This window comes from Benincasa hispida, chromosome 6 (genome assembly GCF_009727055.1).
Source record: "Benincasa hispida cultivar B227 chromosome 6, ASM972705v1, whole genome shotgun sequence".
Classification (NCBI taxonomy): Eukaryota; Viridiplantae; Streptophyta; class Magnoliopsida; order Cucurbitales; family Cucurbitaceae; genus Benincasa; species Benincasa hispida.
The window spans coordinates 55650484-55673864 of record NC_052354.1 but is presented as its reverse complement, the minus strand read 5'-3'; the positions used below and the strand labels follow the sequence as shown (position 1 = coordinate 55673864).

At 30.8% G+C, this 23381-nt stretch overlaps 1 protein-coding gene and 1 long non-coding RNA gene across 2 annotated transcripts; both read right to left on the bottom strand.

The window, feature by feature from the left end:
- Positions 1-2330: 2330 nt before the first annotated feature.
- LOC120080273 (transcription repressor OFP8-like) lies at positions 2331-3913 on the bottom strand. Its single transcript, XM_039034895.1, has one exon. The coding sequence runs from the start codon at positions 3140-3142 to the stop codon at positions 2462-2464; it is 681 nt and encodes a 226-aa protein (XP_038890823.1). The 5' UTR covers positions 3143-3913; the 3' UTR covers positions 2331-2461.
- Positions 3914-20647: 16734 nt separating this feature from the next.
- On the bottom strand, positions 20648-23003 carry LOC120079480. Its single transcript, XR_005482243.1, has 2 exons — positions 22782-23003; positions 20648-22485 (listed from the first exon to the last, which is right to left on the bottom strand). It is a non-coding gene; the product is annotated as an uncharacterized LOC120079480 (long non-coding RNA).
- Between the last annotated feature and the right edge of the window lie 378 nt (positions 23004-23381).

Here is a 23381-nt window from a genome sequence, read left to right as displayed (position 1 = left end):
TAAAGTTAAATATCTAGTTTCATCTTACAGTCATTGAACTCAAAAAAGAAGGTAGAAGTGAACATAACATGACCATAATTAACATATATTTATTTTTTTAAAGTCAAATGTTTAAACTTCCCATACTTCTCCTTGTTGTACAAAGAAAAGCATTTAAAAAAAGGAGTTTTAGAAAACGAGTGATAAAATTTATAAGTCAAAATCAACCAAAGTGAGTCAATTATCTCAGTTTGGTTTTTTTTTTTCTCTCATTTATTTGAAAATGTGTGGTTTTGTTTTTAACATCAAGTCTCATAGGCACAATTATCGACACCAATGAATCAAATCAACCTAACTAATTCAGTTAAGTTCTTACTCTAGTAAATAGTTATTTACTTTTATAGCTTACTGTTCATATTTTCTTGTTTTAGTTATTGAGTTTCCATGAGATCATATTTTTGACGAGTGATGTTAGATTTTCATATTTGATATAATATATACTTTTTAGACTATCTATTTTTTGAACTAATATAAGTACACAATACATATGATTCATCTAGAACATTATACGTACAACACATGTTTATAGCATATAAGAAATACTATATAATAATATCTGAAAAATGTACGAAAATATGCTATAAAGTTCAAATATCAAAATGGAATTTTAACATTTTGAAATACAATGAGTTTTGTTTTTATCTTTAAGCCATTCAAATGGAGCTTTATTTATTTATTTATTTATTTATTTTCCTTTTTCTTTTTCTATGGGAACAAAGGTAAGGACTTTGGGTTTCACATTGTTTCATAAGCAGAGAGAGCAATAAGGTAACATTCCATTGTGCCATTTGAATTTCTCTTTCTCCATTGAAACTGACTTGTCAATCTCTTTTGTCAAGACATAAACAACCTCTTCTCAACTATAAAACAAACCCCTTTTGGCCTTCTTTGGCCTATTTGCTCAGATTCTATTGCATTCACATCATATTCTTATCCTTATTTGCTCATAATATTATCCCTCCCACCCTTCTTGTAAAATTTGTATTATATTTCTCGTATATTGAACATTCACGGGATGAGTTGAATTAAGGGATATATTTTGGATTGTCAATCCAAGTATAACTCGTGGATAAGACATTAATTACAATTTTAAAAGTTGAGGATTTGATTTCCCATTCGTACCATTGTTGAATTATAAAAAATAATATAATAAAAAACTCAAGTTCAAATAAAAAAAACATTGCACAAAATTAAATCCGATAAAATATATAAACATAACTTGTTTTGAGTATAACAAGTGAGAACATGAACATTTGACCTCTAAACTCAAAGGAAGGAAGACAAGCTAACTAATATCGACTCAGGCTCAATCTGCATAATTGAATATTAAGCCAATCTTACAAAACTCAATAATTTTAATAAAAATCCAGTTCTAGTATTTTTATTTTGTTGGTGGTTTAGTGAACTCCCTAAATACTTATGTAAAAATGATAAATAAATACATGAATATATATTTTGCAATTCATTATATGACATCTAATTTTATGGTTAAAAAAGGGGAACAAGAGTTGTAATCTATAAACTTGAAAATTCAAACAAGTCAAAAAAGCTGTTCACAAACTGGAACAAAAAATAAAGGTAAAATTTAAATTTTTTTTTAAAAAAATACACTTACAAAAAGATCCTACTTTTATCCCAACATCAACCTAAAAAGAATAATGCAATGCACTCAAAAAGCAAGGCCAAAAGCAAGAACGAGATCTTAAAGTGAAAAAAGGGACAAAAAAAAAAAAAATCAATTAGTTGCTTTTCTAATAAAAATGTGATACTTTTTCGAAATTTCCCACTTTTAATAATAATGAGATGTAACTAATGCAAGTTAGTTTAGTAGATAGAATACCAGTTATATGACGATCGATGGATTAATTCTTACTCACAATTGTTGAATTAGAAAAAGAAAAGGAAAAAAATAATTAAAGTATAGTTTATTAGATAAGACACCAATTATCGTTTTGACATTGAATCAGTTGATTATTGCTATTTTTTTTAAGTATAAATAATATCTGGGATGAGACATTAAACCTTAAACCTTTAAGAGAGAAATGCCATATCAATTATCGTTTAAGTAAACCCACTTTAGCAATTGATTACTTTCTAACAAGAATGTGATTCATATTCTTTTTTTTTTTTTATTTATTTTTAATAATAGTTAGACGCAGATAATTCAAGCATAGTTTTATGGATAAAATGTCGGTTACTATTTTGACTATCGATGGTTCGATCTTTATTTATGACTGTTGAACTAAAAAGATAATTTGAATATAATTTAGTAGATAAAACACACGTTACTATTTTGACATGGACTATTCGTTCCGTTCGTAATTGTTGAATAAAGAGAGACAAGAAAATATCCCATAGATTCATTAAACGGTTTACATAGCAACCTCTAAACTAATTTCGCAAAGCCTAAAAATCCTAAAAATCAGATAAAAAAGAGAGCTTCTTTAATCTCCGAATAAACTTCAAAAATCACTTTATGATAATGACGAGAATTGAGGGAAATAAAGCATTGTAAAAGCTCTTCCAATTCTTTCCCTCCAAAAATCTTCTTCTCAACCACCATTTCCGCCATCGACGCCTTAAAATCCTTGTAAGGATCCGACGAATTTTTCACCACCGCAAAGAACCCATCTCTAACTTTCCTCTCCGGTCTCCGGTGACCATGTCTCCGTCGACGGCGGCGGCGTGAAACGGAGGAATCGGACGTTAAACTCCTGGAAGAAAACAGAGTCTCTGTTTCATCCTCTGTTTCGTCATTGCAACCGTACCACCACGCGCTGCCGAAGCCCTCCGGCGCCGGCGCCCCTGCAGGCCGAGAGGGAGTTTTAAATTTTTTTCTGTTGATTTTGGATTTGTTTCTGTGGCGAGATAAACAGTCGTTGAGGTGGGAAAGAGGTGGGGATTTGATAATGGGAGAGGTGGAAGGTGGGGGTGGAAATAATTTGGGAGTGTAATTAGAGGAAAATTGAGGGGGTTTTGGAGAAATTAAGGAATTGGAAATGGGTTTGTGTGTAACGAGGAAGTCGGAATTTTTTTTGGAGCGACAAGAGAAGAATGAAGATTGGAATATGCGTGAGAATCTTAGTTTGAATCTTTTTTCCATTGGCAACAAAAAAGGTAGTAACTTTGGCTTAAAAGATAGAGAAAGATTTTAGCTTTTGAATAAGTAGAAGAAAATGAGATAGAGAGATAGAATTTACTATTTTGTTTTCGAAGAAGAAGAAGAAAATGAAAGAGATTTTAGCGTTTTAGGTTTTGTAGAAGAACAAAATGTGACAAATTTTAGCTTTTAGGTTTTGTAGAAGAAGAAAATGAGAAAGATAGAGAAAGGTTTTAGCTTTTGAAGTAGAAGAAAAAAAAAAAAGAGAGAGACAGAGATAGAGAGCTTTTTAGCTTTTGAAGAAGATAAAAATGAGAGAAAAGAATGATCTTATTAGCTTTTGAAGATGGAAAGAGAGGGAGAGAGAGAGAGTTTAGCTTTTGAAGAATTTCAAAAATGAGGGGGAGAGAGATTGTGAGTGAGCTTGATAATCATACTTTTTAGTTTTAAGTTATTTTTTTTTCTTTTTCTTTTTTTTTTTTTGTAAAAAAAGGGAAAAGTAATTATGTAGATCGAGTAATTGGTTTAAATGATAAAACCGTTGAAGATAACTTTAATTTTAAATATAGGAAAATATCACTCTCTATCAGTGGACTCGGCGCCGGGTTCAAATTGAATTAATAAAAGAGTGAGAACGAAAATGTGATGGCTAGGGCAACAATATCATACAAGATACTTAAATGAAAAACTGTACTGGGATTCTCAATTTAGAAATCATTGTATTACTATATTTTATATTTGATTGTAACGAAATCTTTCATAATTTTATTTAGCCCAGTTTGACTGAAACAACTTCCTTTCCTGATATACATTGATAGACATTGACATTTTGTTATACTTGTAAATAAGTTGACTCAATGCATATTTGAGTTGTACCTATTTTCGAGCATCCAATCATAATTTATCACATTGACAAACTTTTTTACTTCATTTTTGAAATATTTTAATTCATTGTTTGTATGTGTGATGAAAGATGGGTGCTTAAAGATGATGCATATGAGTATTGCCCTTTAAAATTATATTTATTATCTAACATTTTTTTTTAGTTTTTCATATTCATTGAAACATATGTCAAAATATAAAATCAAATATTTTAATAATTTTTTTTTAATGTTATACCTGCTAAATACTAATATTTTAGACTTGATTGCTATATTTGCAACTTCCTTCGTAAAAAAAATTAAAATCAACCAAATTTTAGAAAAAAAGATTTGAGATGAGAGAGAGTTTAGAAATGAAAGACGAAGAAGAGGCTATGAAAAGTTGTATATGTTGACGTTGAAGGGAGCAATGGAGGATTGCATGAAAGAAACAAAAAGGGAACCTAATTTCAATGATGAAGTAAAAGCTATTTTTTTCCCCCACTTTCTCTTTTTTGTATATTAAAAATATTTTCTTTTTGTTGCTTCCTTGTTTTGTTTTTGTTTTTTTGTTTTTTTTATTGTCTTTGTAAATAGGAACTTTTTCTACTTTAATATAATAAAAATTTACCGAATGCAGATTTGTGTATTTGTTTTTAACTCTATTTTCATGACTAGTCTTACTTTTAGAATATATCAATTATAGAGTAGAAATTTGAATATTTCATTTTCATCTCTAAGAATTGTATCCATACTTTAATCATCAAACTATCTTACAAATAAAAATTTTTATTTTATTTTATTAAATATTATTTCATATTCTTTTCAATAAAAACTTTCTTGCCTACATTATTTGTCTAAGAAAGCCCTAGTATTTTTCTAAAAGAACACAAAAATTTATTATTATTATTATTTTTGAAGAAATATTATTTAAAGGTTTTATTGATGACAAAATTCGGACGAGGAAATGTACCTGACTTTTACGTGCCTTTGATAATGAATTTATAAGTTTAGGAAAAAAAACAACTTGTAAGACAAAAAGAGAAAACACCAATGTGGTGCCTGCCATAGAACCTCCTATGCGTAAGTCAATATTTAGCAAAGGGACATAGCAAGTTAGAAAAGGGTAGAAGAACTACCTTTTGGTGTGCCTATGATCCTCTTATAGTGTGATGGATTTAGGATTCCAAACCTAAAAAGAATTAGTAAAAGTTGATTCGGGTCGGCCATAAGGGGTAGAGATTACGGCCCATGGGAAGTGGACCCTCAAGGGTCGAAGGAAGCTCGTCTCAACCTCAGCCTCTAAGGTCAAGGCGGGCAAGTTGGGCCTTTTGGTCCAATTCCCTTTTGCCTCTCGGTCTTTTCCTTTCTTTGTCCGTTGGCTCATTTCATGTACTTCTCTAATCCTATGTGATGATCATTTTTTCTAGATTCAAAATTTTTGGTCCAGGACAACCCATATCCCTCTTTCAAAAAAATAAAACAAGATAAAAGTTTTGTCTAGATTATTTATTGTTATTATTATTTTATTTCATAATAAAAATTATAACATAATGAGTCAAGGTTGCTAGGTTTTCAATTATATATCTACTAAGTTTGTTCACTCAATTTTTGGTTAAAAAAAACTTTGCAGTATAATTGACTAAAAAACATAAAAAAATGAATTAATTTTTTAAATTTGGAAAATGATTCAAAAAGTATATATATTTTAAGAGTAACATTAAAGAAATTGGATAACCAAATTTACTTAAAACTACATACGAAATTGGCTAATATGAGTATAATTCAACCGACATAAAACTTATACCAACTTCTCAAATATTTAATTCTCTCACACCACATATTATTAAAAAAATGTACAGAAGAGATTACTATTGAATAAATACTTTCAAATTTTAATATATTTTACTCGTAAACAATGATGCTCAATATATATGTTAAAGATAAATTTTAAAACGTTAAAAAAAAAAAATCAACCATATACATTTTATTGTATCAATAAATTGGACAGGAAATTGATTCATTACTTAAAAAAAAAAATCCAACCAAACACAAAGTATTGACTTTAATTCAAAAGATGAGATTTTTATTTCGGTAACTGGCTCACCAAAATGGATAAAAATTATATATATAAAAATATTTCAAAGTCATAAATTGTACTAGAAGGTTTTTAAAAGTGGCAAAAAAGAAGGTTTGAAATTTGAATATATAATTCTCTTATATGAAATAATGAAATATTATTATTGCTTTTGTAGACCTTTTTTTTTTTAATAGCCAGGTACTTTTTGGTGTAGGCATTAAATATAAAGAATCTTCTATCTTTTCATCCCCTCTTTTTTTCCTACTTTATAATAAGATATGGTCACTATGCTTATTCAAATAGTTACCAATATATATATATAATAATTTATTGTATTGTTCATATTATTATTATTATTATTAAAAGATAAATAAATATGGCATTGTTACATTATTTTCCACATATTTTTTTTTTCTCATAGTGCTCCTTGTTTCATGGCTCAACTTTAATTCTTGTTTTCTTAAAAGGTGTTGTTGGATTTATAGAATTATTACCTAATGAATGAAAAATATTAGCTCAATAAATTAAAAAAATTAACAAAAAAAAAAAAAAAACTTTCTCATTTTTAAAACTGTTTTCAAATATAATAAAAATGAGTTAGAAGAAAAACAAAATGTCACTGTTTATCGATGATAGACATATATAAACATCCGTGATAGACGTTGATGATGTCAATCATTGTCTATCAATAATAGATATAATAATTTGCTATATTTGAAAATATTTACAACAATCTTACCATTTAAAATAATTATCTTCATTCTTATAGTATTTTTTCTTTTCTTTTCGTCCTTTTAAATAGAATTTTCTCAACAAACGAGGTAAGTTCACACATAATATAACATCTTTTTAAAAGAAACTACAAAATCACTACCATTGTGATTATGATTTGTTATTTGTAACTTTCAAAGAGAAAATATAAAATGTTGGATTATAAATGTAATTTATTGTTGCTATTTAATTAAATGATCAGGAAACAAAATTATGCTCAAGATTTTTTTATACAACAATTAGACGGGAGGATAACTTATGCGTTATTTACTAAATTATGCTCAATTTGACTGTCATGTTCATGAAGTTTTAAGTACAACAATTTAAAGTGGGAGTTTGAATTTTTTAGCTGATCAAAATGTGTATACCTAGCTATAATATCTATGAATTATTTGAGACAAATCCAACCAAATATATTATTGTTCATGATTTATGTATATAGTATCACATAAGTAAGATTCTCTTGTCTACCGAGGCATAAATGTACAAATTACTCTCAAAAGAAAATTTATTTGAAATAAATAAAGTGTAGGTGTTGCTTCAATCCAAAACCCATATATTTAGGAATGATACTTAGGACAATAATTCCCAAAGTAAATGCCAAAAATAAGACAATGTTTAGATAGTGGACCAATTCATTAATTAATTAAAACAACCTCTTTAATTATGCTTTGCATTTCAAATTTGAAATGCCAAAGCTATATTAAATTCTAAAGAGGGAGCAAAGTGTTAATGGAAAAGACTGAAAATAAGTTAAGAACTCACTATCTAGTCAACAAAGCTTGATTAAATATTAAATATAATATGATTTTAAAATCACTTTATATGTGTTTTGTTGTGTGTTATTTAAATATAATTTCTATCCTTAATATTGGGAATTCAGTTAAATAAATTATATTTACAAAAAGTTTATAAAGATTAAACATATTTTTTAATAGGATTTTATGAAATATAATAAAACCCAATATTAGGTAAATATCCATTTTTACCCCTAAACTTTGAAGATTGTATCAATTTAAACCGCAAATTAATAATTAAATCAATTTAAACCCTGAACTTTCATAAGTGTATCAATTTAAACCCTAAACTTTCATAAATATATCAATTTAAACCTTGAACATTCATAAGTATACCCAAATAAAACATAATGGAGGGTTTAAATTGATATAATTATGAAAGTTCAAGGTTTAAATTAATACAACTCTCAAAGTTCAAAGTATAAATTGAAATATCCAAACTTTTTTTTTTTTTTTTTTTAATTCTTTAAACAAAAGGTTTAAATTGAAAGTTAGATTCAAATTTTGGCCACATGATACAAAAAGGTGAGATTTCCCAAATTTAATTGGATCTATTTTTAGAAAAAAATTGATTGGAGTTGTGAAGTTAAATCAGACATTTAATGTGTATTATTCAAAACTTATGATAAATGGAGAAACTAGGTTTTAATTTCTTTGTTAGTAAATGTAAAGTGGATGACCCCATGTGTTATTGACTTTTGGATTTATTTAATTTCATATTGCGAATATTTAGTTTTAGCCAAAGTACTATCAAAGATGAAGATTTATTACAACTAATTACAATTAAGTTAGTATAATTATTATCAAATTAATAAGTACTCTCCTAATTCTATTGAAGATATAATATAGTAAACTATAATTATAATTGTTTTTTAATTAATTTTTTTAAGGGATAATTAATTTGTTTTAGTCATGCATTGCCAATCAAGAATGGGAAATCAAAACTACCTCTTCACCTCTTGTAATAAAGGACTCAAATGTCTAACCATTATAATTACCTTTATATAATGATTAAAGAAAGAATTGGATTTATATGACAAATGGGATAAAAGTTTAAAGGGAAATTATTTGAAAATAACCAAACTATTGAAAATATTTATAAATAATAGCAAAATATCATCGTCTATTTTTTATAGACTGCGATAGACTATTATCTGTGTCTATATGATAGACACATATTGTAATATAGATACAGATAGTGGCCTATCGCAAATAGACAGTAAAAATTTATTATTTTTATAAATATTTTAGTTCATTTTTCTATATTTGAACAATCTAAAATTAAAAAGATATATAAGATAACTGATAGGACTAGTTTTAAAAAAAACACACACATATAATGGTCCAAAACATGAACACATGAGACAAAAAGAGAGGTACATGAAAGAAAAGTATATATAAAAGCTATAGAAAATAAAACAAAGAATGTCACTCAAGGGAGAAGAAATTAAATCAATCATAAAAGTATCTCTATATGAAAACATAAAAATGATTAGAGAAAAGAAATTAATAGTTTTGATCAAAAGTCAATGCAATTTATAATGAAAATTAACAACAATTTAATTCTAGGTATTATACATCTGTCTTTGAAGAATTAAGTTAAAGGGTACTAATTTATAAACTATACACAAAAATTTGAAAATCAGTTAAATTACAAATTTGATCATTATGTTTTAGTTTGATTTTCAATTTAATTTATATTGTTTGAAAATATTTAGGTTGTGTTTTAACTTTTTAAGTATTTAATTTTGAAAATAAGTCATCTTAAAAAAAAATTAAAGTATTTGATAGCCACTCAAAATAGCCTTTCGAAACACTCTTGAAGTGTATTTCAAACAAGTTTTATCAAAAGAGTTTAAATAATAATAAATATTTTAAGAAAACATTTTTTCTCTAGTCAATCGACCCTTAGTTTGGTTTAGATGATCCGAACTCAATCTAAATTAGTTGTCGTATGCTTTTAAAAGTTCTAATTAATTTAATTACAATAGTTTGGATAAAACTCTCAAACATCTCTGTCATTACTATAATAAACATATGACATTGTTAGGATTGTGAACAAAGTATCATATTGATTAAGGAAGAAAGAGATCTATGAAATATAAGAAGAATTATGTCGAGTAATTGTTAGAAATACTAAAAAAAAAAAATTACTTTTCATAAATAACACTTTTTTGGGTTTATATATCTGCGTGTGTTGTTACCAAAAACATACATTTTTAACTATTAGTATTTATGCTCAAATTGACATGTTTGAAATTAATTTTTAGTCTTAGTTTGAAGCTAATTTTTATTAAACTGAAAAAATAATAATAACAGTTGGGTTAAGTTATAATTATCTATACATTTTAATTTAATTCAAATGCAGTATAATAACTTAGTATTGCGACACTTTGATCAACCTCCTTTAGGAACTACTTTTAAATGGTAATCTATCATCATTTTTTTAAATCATATATCAAAATTAACAATATCTTTTGTGTGTTATTATGGTGGTGATCAATACTTAGTAGCTATCACACGTCTAGATATACTTTTTTGCAATATTATAAAATTAGAGAACTGGTAATTTTTGTACACCTTCAAATGTGAAGCTTTCTTAATCAATGATATGAATTTTTAGTCTAAGCTCACGTACTTTCTGCATATTCAACATGATTGGTACTCACCAAAATGACTAAATGGATGATTTAAAATATAAAAATGGGTGGAACAAATCTTTTTATTTCTATTTACAAAATATGATTTAAAGTATTGAGATTTGTATAACAAAACAAAAAAGTAAAAGACAACCCTAAACTCATACTTAGGAACTCTATGCTAAACAAATGAGCAACCCTAATACATAGTTCGTATACTCTGATTAAAATAATACACACCCCAAACACAAACTTCTTGAATCTAGACTCGAATAGTTTGCAACCCAAATGCAGAATTTCTTAACATGGACAAAAATAGTTTATATCCCAAATATAGACTATGTGAATCCAAAGTAAAATAACTTGCACCATACTATTCAACTCCACAAACTATTATAACCTCACAAATTATAAAAATCAACTTTGCCCCCAAACAACCCTTATTTTTTTTGTTTTTTAAATTTGGCAAAGAATTCTAAATGTTCCTTAACAAAGATGAAAATCTTTTTTAAAAGGTAAAAAAACAAGTACATTATTAAAAATCGAAACAAAATGGTCATCGAATGAAACTAAAGTAATAAATTAGTACTTTAACCTCGTAAATTTGAATCATTACATCAATACTATTCATTTCAAGCTTTTGAATAAAAGAAATCGTTAGACGTATTTAAATAATAATATGTATGGACTATGTATGTGGATTAATATTTTATCACGTTTGCTTATTTTATGAGATTGAGTCCGATCTAGTTAATTAAGACCCTACATTTCTAATTGAGTATGAACTTAATGGATAGAAATCCATTCGTAGTAAAATTAGGGTTTAATGAGAATCGTAATTGAACTAATATATAAAGAGACGTTAGGGATATGGTTTCCAATATACCAAAACAAAACAATATACACTCAGTCTTTTTTAAATTTCACATGGAGAAAGATCCCACTAAGGCATTCGAAGTTTTGATTAAGAAAAATCATAATCATTTATCATCATCTTGAAGCTATCATTAATCTCTAAATGGAATATGGTTATGTTATTCAATCTTGGTAATTTAGCATGAATGGTCCTAGGATAATCTATTGAATGTAGATTTAAAGAATTTATACTAACAAGTAGTATAAGAGCAAGGAATATCATGTTAGATTGTTAGATCTTATTCTTTCGATAAAGAATCGATGAAAATTGCTTAATCAAATTGGTGTCGATTTGATCTGGAAAATTGAATCTGATTGTAGATTTGATCTACAGTATTTGAAGAGTTTATTTTGCCAATTGATGTTTAAAGAATTTATTAAAAAAATTATTATTTTTTCTTTCGGCGTAATTTATAAAGAAAAGAAAAAAAAAAAAAAGGAATTTTGGCTTGCGCGCTTCTTCTTCATGCTGCTAAGGTCTCACTGGCCGTGTTTGCGCCGTCCATACCGTCGGTCCGTTTCTGGTGCCGTTGCCTGAAGATGGGTGCGATACGGTTGCCGAAGATGAATACTTCTTTCAAATTTAAATTTGATTGATAATACGGTAGGTTTAAATTTAAATTTGATTGATATTTTGATGAATTTAAATTTAAATTTGCTTGATGATTTTCTGTGACATCAAATTAATCCTATTGTGAATTTAGGTTTAAATTTGATTAATCATTTGTGGATTAAATTTAAATCTGAATAACCATGTTGTGGACTCTAGATTAAACTTGAATTTGATTGATAATTTTTAGTGATATTTGCATGGTTATGTTGCTTTAATTGTAATCAATGTATATGCAATTATTGGGTAAATTTTGATAAATTATATTTGGTGTTCTTCTCCCACCATTTATGTACAATAATCTATTTGTGTCTTATATTTTAAATTGAATTGGTCAAAATAATATGCTACCAAAGTAGTCTTTGTTATCTAGATTAGTTTAACTCTATAATATAAAATGTGCATATTCATGGATTTATATAGATAATTATCGACTCAAAGGAAAATAATTATTTGGCCAAATTGTGGATATGCATGTGGTAATGAGTACGTGACAACTGTAAGGATTGCTCGTATGAAGAAAGACTATTTTTTTACACAATTTATTGTTAGTACGAGAGTACCATTTACATTTGGTGTTTTTGTAATCTTGTACTAAGTATCTTGTTAAAGGGCCCACCACATATGTGAAATTATTTTGTCATATTTTAATTGTGAGTATATGTTTTATTGTTTATTGTTTTAGTTGGTTTTGTTGTTTATTGTTTCAATTGGTCTTACTCAAATATCTGAAAATTCGAGTTTAATCTCTAAGTTGAATTGATCGAACTTGAAGATTTGGAAGAAAAGCTTAGAGATACTTCTCGGGTGTATGGATTTGGATCTTGCATTAAGGACCAATAAACCTACTTCTACTCAGGAACAACCGAATACGACTAATATAGAGAAGTGGGAAGGGTCAAATCGCATGTGTCTGATGATCATTAGGCACTCCATTCCGAAGTTTTTTCGAGGCTCTATCACGGAAAGTAAAAATGTCAATTAGTTCCTTGTTTAAATTGAGAAATATTTTGCTAAAAATTAAAAGGGGGAAACAAGTAGTCTTTTGACTTCTTTAACTTACATGAGGTATAAGGGCTATGGGAATATAAGGGAGTACATCATAAAAATGTCCAATCTCGCAGGTAAATTTAAGGCACTTTGTAAAACCCGGATTTCTATTTTTCCTACTTAAGCAGGTGAAAGTTAAATTCTATGTTGAAGTGAAGGAAATTTCTAAGTGTTGAATTGATTTTCTTTGAGTAGTTTGAGATAAGCCTTAACTAGTAAAAATTGGGTTAAGTATAATGGCAAAAAGGAACTATGCGTTGGAAGCCAAGGAAAAAATGACCAAGTATTTGACAATGCGTTGGTATGGTGCCATGCGTTAGCCGTGAAGCTTTTAGAGGTTATTTGGGGCATTGAAGGAAGCCAAAGTGTGACCAAGTGAGACGCATGCGGCAGCCAATGTTTTGAGAAGTTAGAACAATGCATGCGGCGCAATGGATGTGATGGTTGCGGCAGTACTACGTACGCATACGGCACGATGGATCGATGGACAATATGGCATGCGTGTATGCGGCCGAAGGTATGCGTTGAGAGTATGCGGTCGAGGGCATGCGGTGATACGGCCTATGGTATGCGGTCGAAGGTATGCGGCCGATGGTATACGTGTATGCGGCCGAAGGAATGCGTTGGTAGTATGCGATGGTATACAGCGATGGATGCGATGGATACGATGGATGTAGCGGCCTTACTAAAGTATGAGCTAGACGATGGAACGAGCTAAGATGGACGCATGATGATTTGTCCTTGCGTTGCTAAGGCGTGTGGTAACAAGGTTCATGAGGTTGGTTGCGTTGGTCATAAGGGATGCGTTAGCAAGAACCTAGGCGATGGTGAGTTATGCTTTGAGGTGTTGAGTTGAGAACTAAGTCGACCTAAAGATCGCTATGCGTTGGTGATATGCTATGCGTTGGACATTCGAAGGCATGTAGGCGTATAGGACAAGCTAGTAGTATGCGTTGAAAGAGTGTTGGTCATTATCCTAGTTGAGCACATAGAGCAAAGGTAAGCCATGCGAAAGAGAAAGATATGCGGCCAAAGATGAGCCTTGCGAGCATCTAACATATGTGAACAAGTTGAGTCAATTAGATGCACAAGGAAAGATTGAATGAACGCATGTGCCGATTGATGGTGTCCGAACATAGGAAGGTTGCGGCAATTGGATGGGTGCATGTGCGGCTAGATAACTACATATGAAGTTGGACGAACGCATATGAGCGAGGATGGACGCATTCAAGGTCGTCATCCGGACATGTGGCTTGTTAGGAGGAAATCTTAAACCTTAAGCAAATGAGGTGGATGCACAAGAAGACATGCAAAATTGAGAGCTATGCATTGGTAAAAGGGGAGCAAAACACCTTGGCTTGCGCTAACGCAAGATTGCGGTAATAGTGTAAGGAAAAGACACTTAAACATGCGGCCAAGTAGGAGGTGTCGACCTTAGAGAAATCTTGGACGCCTATAAATAGGGCCAAGGACTTCAAATGAGAACTCAAATTCTCTTCAAATGACATAAAGAAGAGTGTATTGGGAGGAGACTATGTGTTGATAGCAAGACCATGCGTTGGTCAAAAGGTTCCAAGAGGGGAGATTCTGTCGGACAGAAAGAACAGGAAGTAGCATCAACTTAGGACGAGGAGTTCTCCCAGAATCCTCGTGCGTTTGGACTGATTCCAAAGCCACTTGAAAATTAGGAGAGTCTAAACTGAGAAAAAGATAGAAGGGGCAAGCTGTCGGGTAAGCTTGGGCCAGCCTTGATGTTGTGATGATTCCAGCCAAACCACGAGGATTTCAGAGCTAAGATTTTAGAGTAAGCTTCCTGAGACATTTTAGAATATGTTTGCAGAAGGAAGTATCTAAAAATAAGTTCTGGAACTATGAGTAATCTAAGCTGATAATTGAATCTGGAATTTAGGGTTCAAAAGGGAACCAAGGAAACCTAAGGAACTTCGGAAAGGAAAGTTCCTAACCAACCAAGGTGAGTGGTTATTGTGTTATTGTATTGTTTATATGATTTATATATATATAGATAAATATATATAGGGGATAATGTAAATTGGCATGATCAGGGATATATGTTTATCTTGTTACTATGCTTGTATGTTTGTGTTGGAAACTGGAATTGTACCCAGGATATATAGTTAGCATGCTTGAAAAGGTACTTGGCGGGAAAATATAGTCGGCTTCGGTCGACAGGAAAAGATTATTAGCTTCGGTCGGCGGAAAATTATAGTCGGTGACGATCAACTGGAAATATAGTCAAGTTACCTAAGCATAGCTAGCGGGAAAATAGTCAATATGCACATTGGTGGGATAATAGGGTACAGAGAAAGTTTCCACAGGAATTGTTGTTGCCTTAGTATACGTGTGAAAGTGCTGGGGAAAATGTAGGATCATGCCAAGGATAACCAATGGTAAAGCTGAGAATGTTTTTATTATGTGATAGCTAGTGGTCAAGCTGGGATTGATTGTTTTAAACCAGTGGTTGAGTTGGGTATAATCCAGCGGTTTTGCTGGAAAAATAATATTGAACTTGTGGTAATGTTATTGTTGACTATGAATTGATTTCCAAAAAGTGTACTTCTGAAATCAAAGTTATTTGTTTATCTAAAGGCACCACTCACTGGGCTCTATAGCTCATGTTTTTAATATCTTTCTCCCCCCCCCCCCCCCTCCTCCTTCTCCAAGGTAGCAAAAGGTGAGGAGTTCCAGGGTGCTGCTAAGGTCAAGGTCTGCCACAAGCCACAGTTACACTTCCAGAGGGTTTTACAGTTGTTCTTATAAACTTTGTAGCTAAGTCTTGGAGTTGTATAAACGTTACATTGTTGTAATAAAATGGGTCTACTTAATCAGTTGTTGTTTACCTCCATGACTTAATCAATTGGTTGTTGAATTTGTTCATTGGTATCAGAGTTATTTCCGCAAGAGTTATTAGGCAGTAAGTGTCAACAAAAGGGTTGATAACTGCTGCAGTCATGTCCTTTCCTAGGCTCAAAGGGTAGTCTGAGACGGGGTGTGATAACTTGGTATCAGAGCATAAGTTTCTAGGAAAATTGAGGAATTAGTTTATACCAGCTTAGTATCAAAGCATAAGTTTCTGGGAAAGTTGAAGGGTTAGTTGATACTAGTTTCGTATCAAAGTATATGTTCTTGGAAACCAGAGGGTTGAGTTAGAAAAACCTGAGGGTTGAGTTTAAGTAAAACCAGAGGGAAGTGTGGTAGAGTAAAGGTTTAAAGAGAAACCTAAGAAATTAGTCAAAGTGAGACTAAGAGGAATGGCAGAAGTGGCATGACCTAGCAGGCAACCGGAGCTGAACTCACAACACTGCATGAAGATCTACCAAGGAAGGTAAGTATGAATTTAAATTATTCTCATTTAGTATTTGAGATAGAAAAGTCATATTGTGGATAGTTTGGTTCAACATCTAGTTTAGAGATGGCTAGGTGAGGTATCATTGGACAAACTAAGAAAGTTGATATCAGAGTAGCGTAGTGGAAGAATGGTAATAGACAAGGTTATAAGAGGTTACAACAGTGGTTGTTGTGAAACCTTAAACCAGAGTTAGTTCGAGTAAATTTTGAGGACGAAATTTTCTTAAGGGGGAAGTAAATGTGAAACCCGGATTTCCATTTTTCCTACTTAAGTAGGTGAAAATTAAATTCTATGTTGAAGTGAAGGAAATTTCTAAGTGTTGAATAGATTTTCCTTGAGTAGTTTTAGAAAAGCCTTAACTAGTAAAAATTGGGTTAAGTATAATGGCAAAAAGGAACTATGCGTTGGAAGCCAAGGCAAAAATGACCAAGTATTTGACAATGCGTTGGTATGGTGCCATGCGTTAGCCATAAAGTTTTTAGAGGTTATTTGGGGCGTTGAAGGAAGCCAAAGTGTGGCTAAGTGAAACACATGCGGCAACCAATGTTTTGAGAGGTTAGAACTACGCATGGCATGATGGATGCGATGGTTGCAACAGTACTACGTGCGCATACGACGCAATGGATGCGATGGACAAAATGGTATGCGTGTATGCGGCCGAAGGAAATGCGTTGGTAGTATGCAGTGATGCGAGGGCATACGGTAATGCTAAGGTGTGCGGCCGAAGGTATGCGTCGATGGTATGCGGCAGTACTATGCGTTGGTGTCACACGATGATGCTATGCACGATACTATGCGTTGGTGTGATGCGGCGGCCTTGCTACACGAGAGTATGCGGCCGAGGGCATGCAGTGATACGACCTATGATATGCGGCCGATGGTATACGTGTATGCGGTCGAAGGAATGCGTTGGTAGTATGCGATGGCATGGAGGTAGAATTAGAGTTATAGACTTTATTTTCATATAAAAAAAATAAAAAAATCAAATAGTTGTCGAACGAGACCTAAGAAAATAGAGATTTCAAATCCTAAGAAAAATGCATTTGAAATAGAAGAGAAAAGGGATCTTTTAAGGGTTAGAAGGTTCCAAAAGCAAAGAAACGGAGTGTAGAATGCAAAGTATTTGCACGTTTCACTGTCCCACCAATCGTTTTGACACTCAAGTTTTGGGTTTTCTATTTCCATGTCGCCTAAACGACAAGTAGAAAATGATTAAAAAAAAATCTACTTTTCCTTAAACCGATGTGTCGGTTTCATTCTGCCTATTTTAGCTCTGAAATTTCACCAATCCTATTTCCCCATTTTCAAATTTCACAAACGACAATCCTTTTCTTTTACAATAACTCTTTTTTAGGATGTTTGAAGAAGTGAAAAAAACTCTTTTAGGATTAAAGAAAAAAGGTCTTTGTTTCTACATTGTTATTGTCTTACATATTTTGATTTAATTAAAAGTTATATTATAAATTTATTCCTTAAACTTAACTTTAAGGCATACCTATTAAGTCATGTAGTTATCGATAAAAGTTAAAAGTTTAATAATTTGTTCATCAAATTTTTTTGATTGTTTTATAGTTTAAAATTATTATAAAAAAAAATCACTTTTTGTTCTTGAATTTTCATAGAAATAACAAGCTAGTATCTAAACTATAATTGGTAACAATTTCGTTTCTAAATTTTGACAAGTAATAATTTAATCCTTATCATGAAAAATCTCATCAAAACTAGGTTAATTTTCATTACATAACGACATTTTATTCATAGTAGGGATGTGCAAAACTCGGTCCAAGCCGACAAATCGGACATAAACGAATCGAACGACCGGTTCAATTTGATTTCTCCAAAGTTTGTGGACATCTTGGTTCACTGCCTAAAAGAACCGATTTTTTTGGTTCGAATCTCGATTAATAGAATAGAAAATTATAGAAAACCAAACCAAACCACATTAAATTAGGTGGGCTACTTGCAAATATGAAAATTTCACCCAAATTAATTGCAGATATATAAAAAAAAATATAAGAAATGACAAATATGGAACCATTTGATTTCAGCCCATAGTAAAAGACTAAAAGGCTCACTATCGGTGTTTTCTTGAAGCCCACGATCAGTCACTTTCCCCTTCCCATCCTCTTCCCTTTTATTCTTCCGCTTTCAAAAAAAAAAAATTGATAAAAATGACTTTTTTTTAGAGTTTTATTTTGTATTTTTGACCTATTTTTTAAAAACAAATTTTTTTAACCCCTTGATGATAAAAATGATGTAAGCATGAGAAATTTTGGTTGTATAATTGTTTTTATGCCCCTTATTAAATTCTCACTTTTAATTTCAACAACCAACCTACCAAATTAATTCACCAAAAATTCTCCACCACAAACATTTATTCACAAAAAAATAATTCATCTAAAATTAATTGACAAAAAAATTCTTCACATTCCAATACAAAAAAGTATCTACTAAAATTGATTTTCCAGGTTAGAATTCACTTGATTGTATTTATGCGTGTTTGGTTTATTGTTTCTTTTTTATATATATAGTTATAAAAAAAAATAAAAAAATATATGATTTTTTTTTTTTTTAAGATTCTCGATCAGGCTTCACCGGGTACAAAATAGTTTAAGATACCTGGCCAGGCTTCAATAGGGATGAAGGAAATTGATTGAAATCACTCGGTCGGGCTTCACCAAGTCTTAACCGGGTATGAAAGAAATTGATCAAACATATTTTGCATGAGCCCGACCGGGAATTGGTGCCTACTTGCATGGGCCGGTTGGGAATTAGTGTACTTTGAACATATTTTGCATGTGTCCGACCGGGAATTGATGCATTCTTACATGGGCCCGACCGGCAATTAGTGTACTTTTAACATATTTTGCATGAGCTCGGCTGAGAATTGGTGCATACTTGCATATGCCCGACCGGGAATTAGTGTACTTTGAACATATTTTGCATGTGCCCGACCAAGAATTGGTGCATACTTACATGGGCCAAGCCGAGAATCAGTGTACTTTGAACATATTTTGCATAAGCCCGGTCGGGAATTGGTGCATATTTGCATGGGCCCGACTGGGAATTAGTGCACTTCGAACATACTGTTTTTTAGCCCAGTCCCATACCCGGGCAGGTTGAAGACGAGGCCAAAAAATAGTATATAACGTTCTTAGTTTCCACCCCGGCTGGGCACCATTAGTCCCTCCTGGTCACATACCCTGTCAACCTCGTATGAAACCCGATCAGGTGGAGACCAATTTCTAGAAGAAAAAAATGGTCCGATTTTTATAGAAAAAATTAACTTTTAGGCTCAAAATTGTTCAGAAAACGCTAAAAATGATGTTCTAAGGAAAAAAATTAACATTAAAAACGAGTGGGGTTTTGGGAGAGGGTTGGTGACTTTTGAAATATTGAAGGGAAATATAGTAATTTTACATTGTTTGTAAAATTGTGGGGTAAAACAAATAATGTTCGTAGAAAGGGTCTAAATTTCAAAAACAAATCTCTAGATAGGCCATTTTTGTCAATTGTCCCAAAAAACCTTGAAAAGCCAATGATTAGCCACTTCCCTTTTTAGTTTTCCAGTTTTAACAATTATTTTTCCTATTTCATCGTCTTCCATTGGTCTTCTAGTTTCAGAAATTTGGGCCATGAGAAAGCGATCGCGCGAGGGAATCTTGAAGTCGATCATGAGAAAGTGGTCGCGTTTCAACAATTGTTCTTCCAGTTTTGACGATTCAGCCATGAGAAACCTGTTTCTTCCATTTGTTCTTTCAGTTTTGACAATTCATTTTAACGAAACCAAAAATTTGAAATCGACCGTGAGAAAGCCATCGCGCGAGGGAGAATCAGTCAATTTTTGGTAAAATTCCTCCTCCATTAGGTTGAAATCGGTCCTGACAACACAAAGTAAGAAAAGTAAGTAAATGTATAGTTTCATTGCTTAGATTCCATTCTTGCTTTTTTTTTTTTTTTTTTGGTTCTTGTTGTTGATTAGAATCTATTGTTGTTTTTGTTGATGTTGTTGATTAGAGTCTATCAGTGATTTCTATCACATCTTTTCATTGAAATGTGAGTTAATGATTAGTTACCGTGCTGTTTTTTTTTTATTATTATTATTAGAGTTTATCCGTGATAGATATACTTGAAGTATATTTAATTTGTTTTCATTGGAATATATGTGAGTAAATGCTCAGTTGCAGGTTTTATCAATGATAGACTTAATGTTGAATTTGTTCATTTGAATGTGAGTAAATGCTTAGTTGCACTACTTTTTTTTTTTTTTATTCGTGTCTAGCACTGATAGTTTTTTTTTTTTATCACTAATTTACTTTTTTTTAGAGTCTATCATCAATGGGTTTTTATCATTAATAGAGTTGAAGGATTTAAATTTGTTTTCATTAGAATGTGAGTAAATGCTCATTCACACTACAATTTTTTTTTTTTTTTGGGTGTTTTGATTAGAGTCTATTAGGGATAATAGAAACCTATAATATTTCCTATATTGTTTTATGACTGATAGACTCGATATATATTTATTAACTTCTAATTTAATGTTGACATTTCAAGTTGTTCAAGAAAAGGAAAAAATGAAATTTATGCAAATAACAAAGAATGTTGAAAATGTGAGGCCGAAGAGACAACTTAAACCCGTCAAAGAAAATGTTGAGAATACAAAGACTAGAAAATGCAAAAGACCAGAAGAAAGAAAGAAACAAACAAGACATACTTCTAGAATAAAAGATTATAATGTAGTACATTAGTTTGGTGCAAATTGTGGTACATTAAGTTTGTGGATATTGTAGAAACTTAGTTTTGTGGATATTTGCAGTATCTTAGCGATAGAAAAGATCAATGATAAACTTCACAATGTGTACTTGATTTTGTTGTATTAATATAGAAAAATGTTGGATCACATATTGAATCGTTACAAGTTATGTGTCTTTTTGTTTCCATCGAGTAAACTTATAAGGATTAAACAATTGTGACTCTTAATTGAATGCTAAAATCTATCAATAATAGACCATATTAGTGATAGACTTGACATTACCTTCATATGTAGTTGATATCATATTAATATAGAACAATATTGAATCACGAGTTGAATTATTGCAAATTATGTGCATTTGTGGTTTTTATTAAGAAAAATTACAAATTAAACAACTAATTCATAATAGGTGTTGAAGTCCATATCAAATGTTGTGATACACATTTGTGATAGACCATATCAGTAATACAAAATGTTGGATCACAACTTGAATCATTACAAGTTATGTGCATTTGTACTTTTTATTGAGAAAAAGTTATGTTAATCTTTAATACATGTTGAAGTCTATCAGCAATAGACTTCACAGTGATGTTACTTCATACTATAACTACTTTCTTCATAGCAACAACTCCAATCACTATCAAAATGTACTGACAAAAATTGTAGGTTACCATTGAAAACTTGGATCACAAATAAATTGAATGTATTTACTACTAACAAAAATGGATAAAGGAATGTTCTTTATTCCTCGAGCAAAATGATTCTTATGAAAATTGTAATGCCACATCAATATAAAAATGGTGGAAATTTACACTTTCTACCGCACGTTCATTTTAAGTAACTTTTCTCTTCACCAATAGATAATATTCTTTATTTTCGAGGTCGACTTGAAAACTGGAGATAGTACATTCATGTCAATCCATATAACTTTCAATTACTTCCATCAATCACTTGAAATTTAACTTCATTAATAGCATTAACATGAAAAAAAGGACAAACATAATCAATAAATTAATTAAGATCCAGCTCTTAAAGTCTATCAACCATAGACTATATCATTAATATGTGTCCATTACCAATACTTCTATTTTGATAGTATAAAAAATCACTAATAGGGTCTATCACTAATATATTGTGTTATATTACCCACAAATTAAATAAATAAATATTAGAACACACAAACAAGCTATTCTTTTTTGTGAATTCTTGAATGTTGATAAAGTTTTACTGTTGCACTCATAACATTGATAGAAGACAAAGTCTATTAGTGATATAGACTAATATTACTAATAGACTAGAATACGAGTCTCAATGATATACAAATATCATTAAAGTCATATTAATCTATCAATGATAGAGAAGTACATCACTGTTTGCAAAAAAAAAAAAAATGAAGTTCTCAACCTAAAAACCAAAGTTAACTCATGAAACATCAAAAGAAGAATCTTTGGAGATGAAGTGATAGACTAATATGCCTCATATTGCATGAAGCCCTGGATTTCATCTAAAAATGAAAAAAAAAAAAATCAATTAAACAATAAAATCATCAAATTGACTAGTAAAATCAACATACTTCATTCAATAGTAATGAAATGTACAAAAGCACAAATAAAATCAAAATTTAAAAATGAAATGAAGCTGAATGGAAAAGTTGAGGAAGAATCCGACCTAAAAACAAAGACGAAATCTAAGAGGATGTCGGATGAGGAAAAAAAATTGAGAACAAATCCAAAATGTTAGAAAACTTGATCATACAAGAAAATCGAAGAATAAAATTGATTAAAAAACCTTATAGCTAACCTTGTGAATCAGGAGCGAAAGAGGATGGTTATGGCACCGACGACCGATTGAAGGCTATTGTGCTTCGTTTTTGACAAAATCTTCAGAAAGTATCGAACAGAAGATAGAAGATAATTATGAAGAAAGGAGTTGAGAACCATTGGGAAGAGGAAGGGAAAATCGCACCCTAGATACGGAAAGAGAAAATCACGTGAAGAGAATGGGAAGATATTTTCCATTTGAAATCAAGTTTATTTTAGCAAGTTTAAACACTCCAACAACCCATGTTTTTTTAAAAGCCCAATGGCCCAATGGCCCAAATGCCTAAGTTAGCCTAACTCAAAAAACAATTAAACAAACAAAAGGAAAGGTAGGCCCCCCATCATTCCATCATTTCACCATCCTCACTAAGCAATTTTTTTTTTTTATTTTTTTTTTTTACAACCCATCACCTCCTTTTAATCATCTATTGACTCAAAAGTTTAAGTTAACGGGGAAGTTAAATTTAATATTATATCACTTAACACTCTGCTCACTTGTAGGCTTAAAATATGTAGAAGACCAAATAAATGGAAATCAATATTAATTGGGGGAGAAATAAGATTACAAGAAGACCACTTT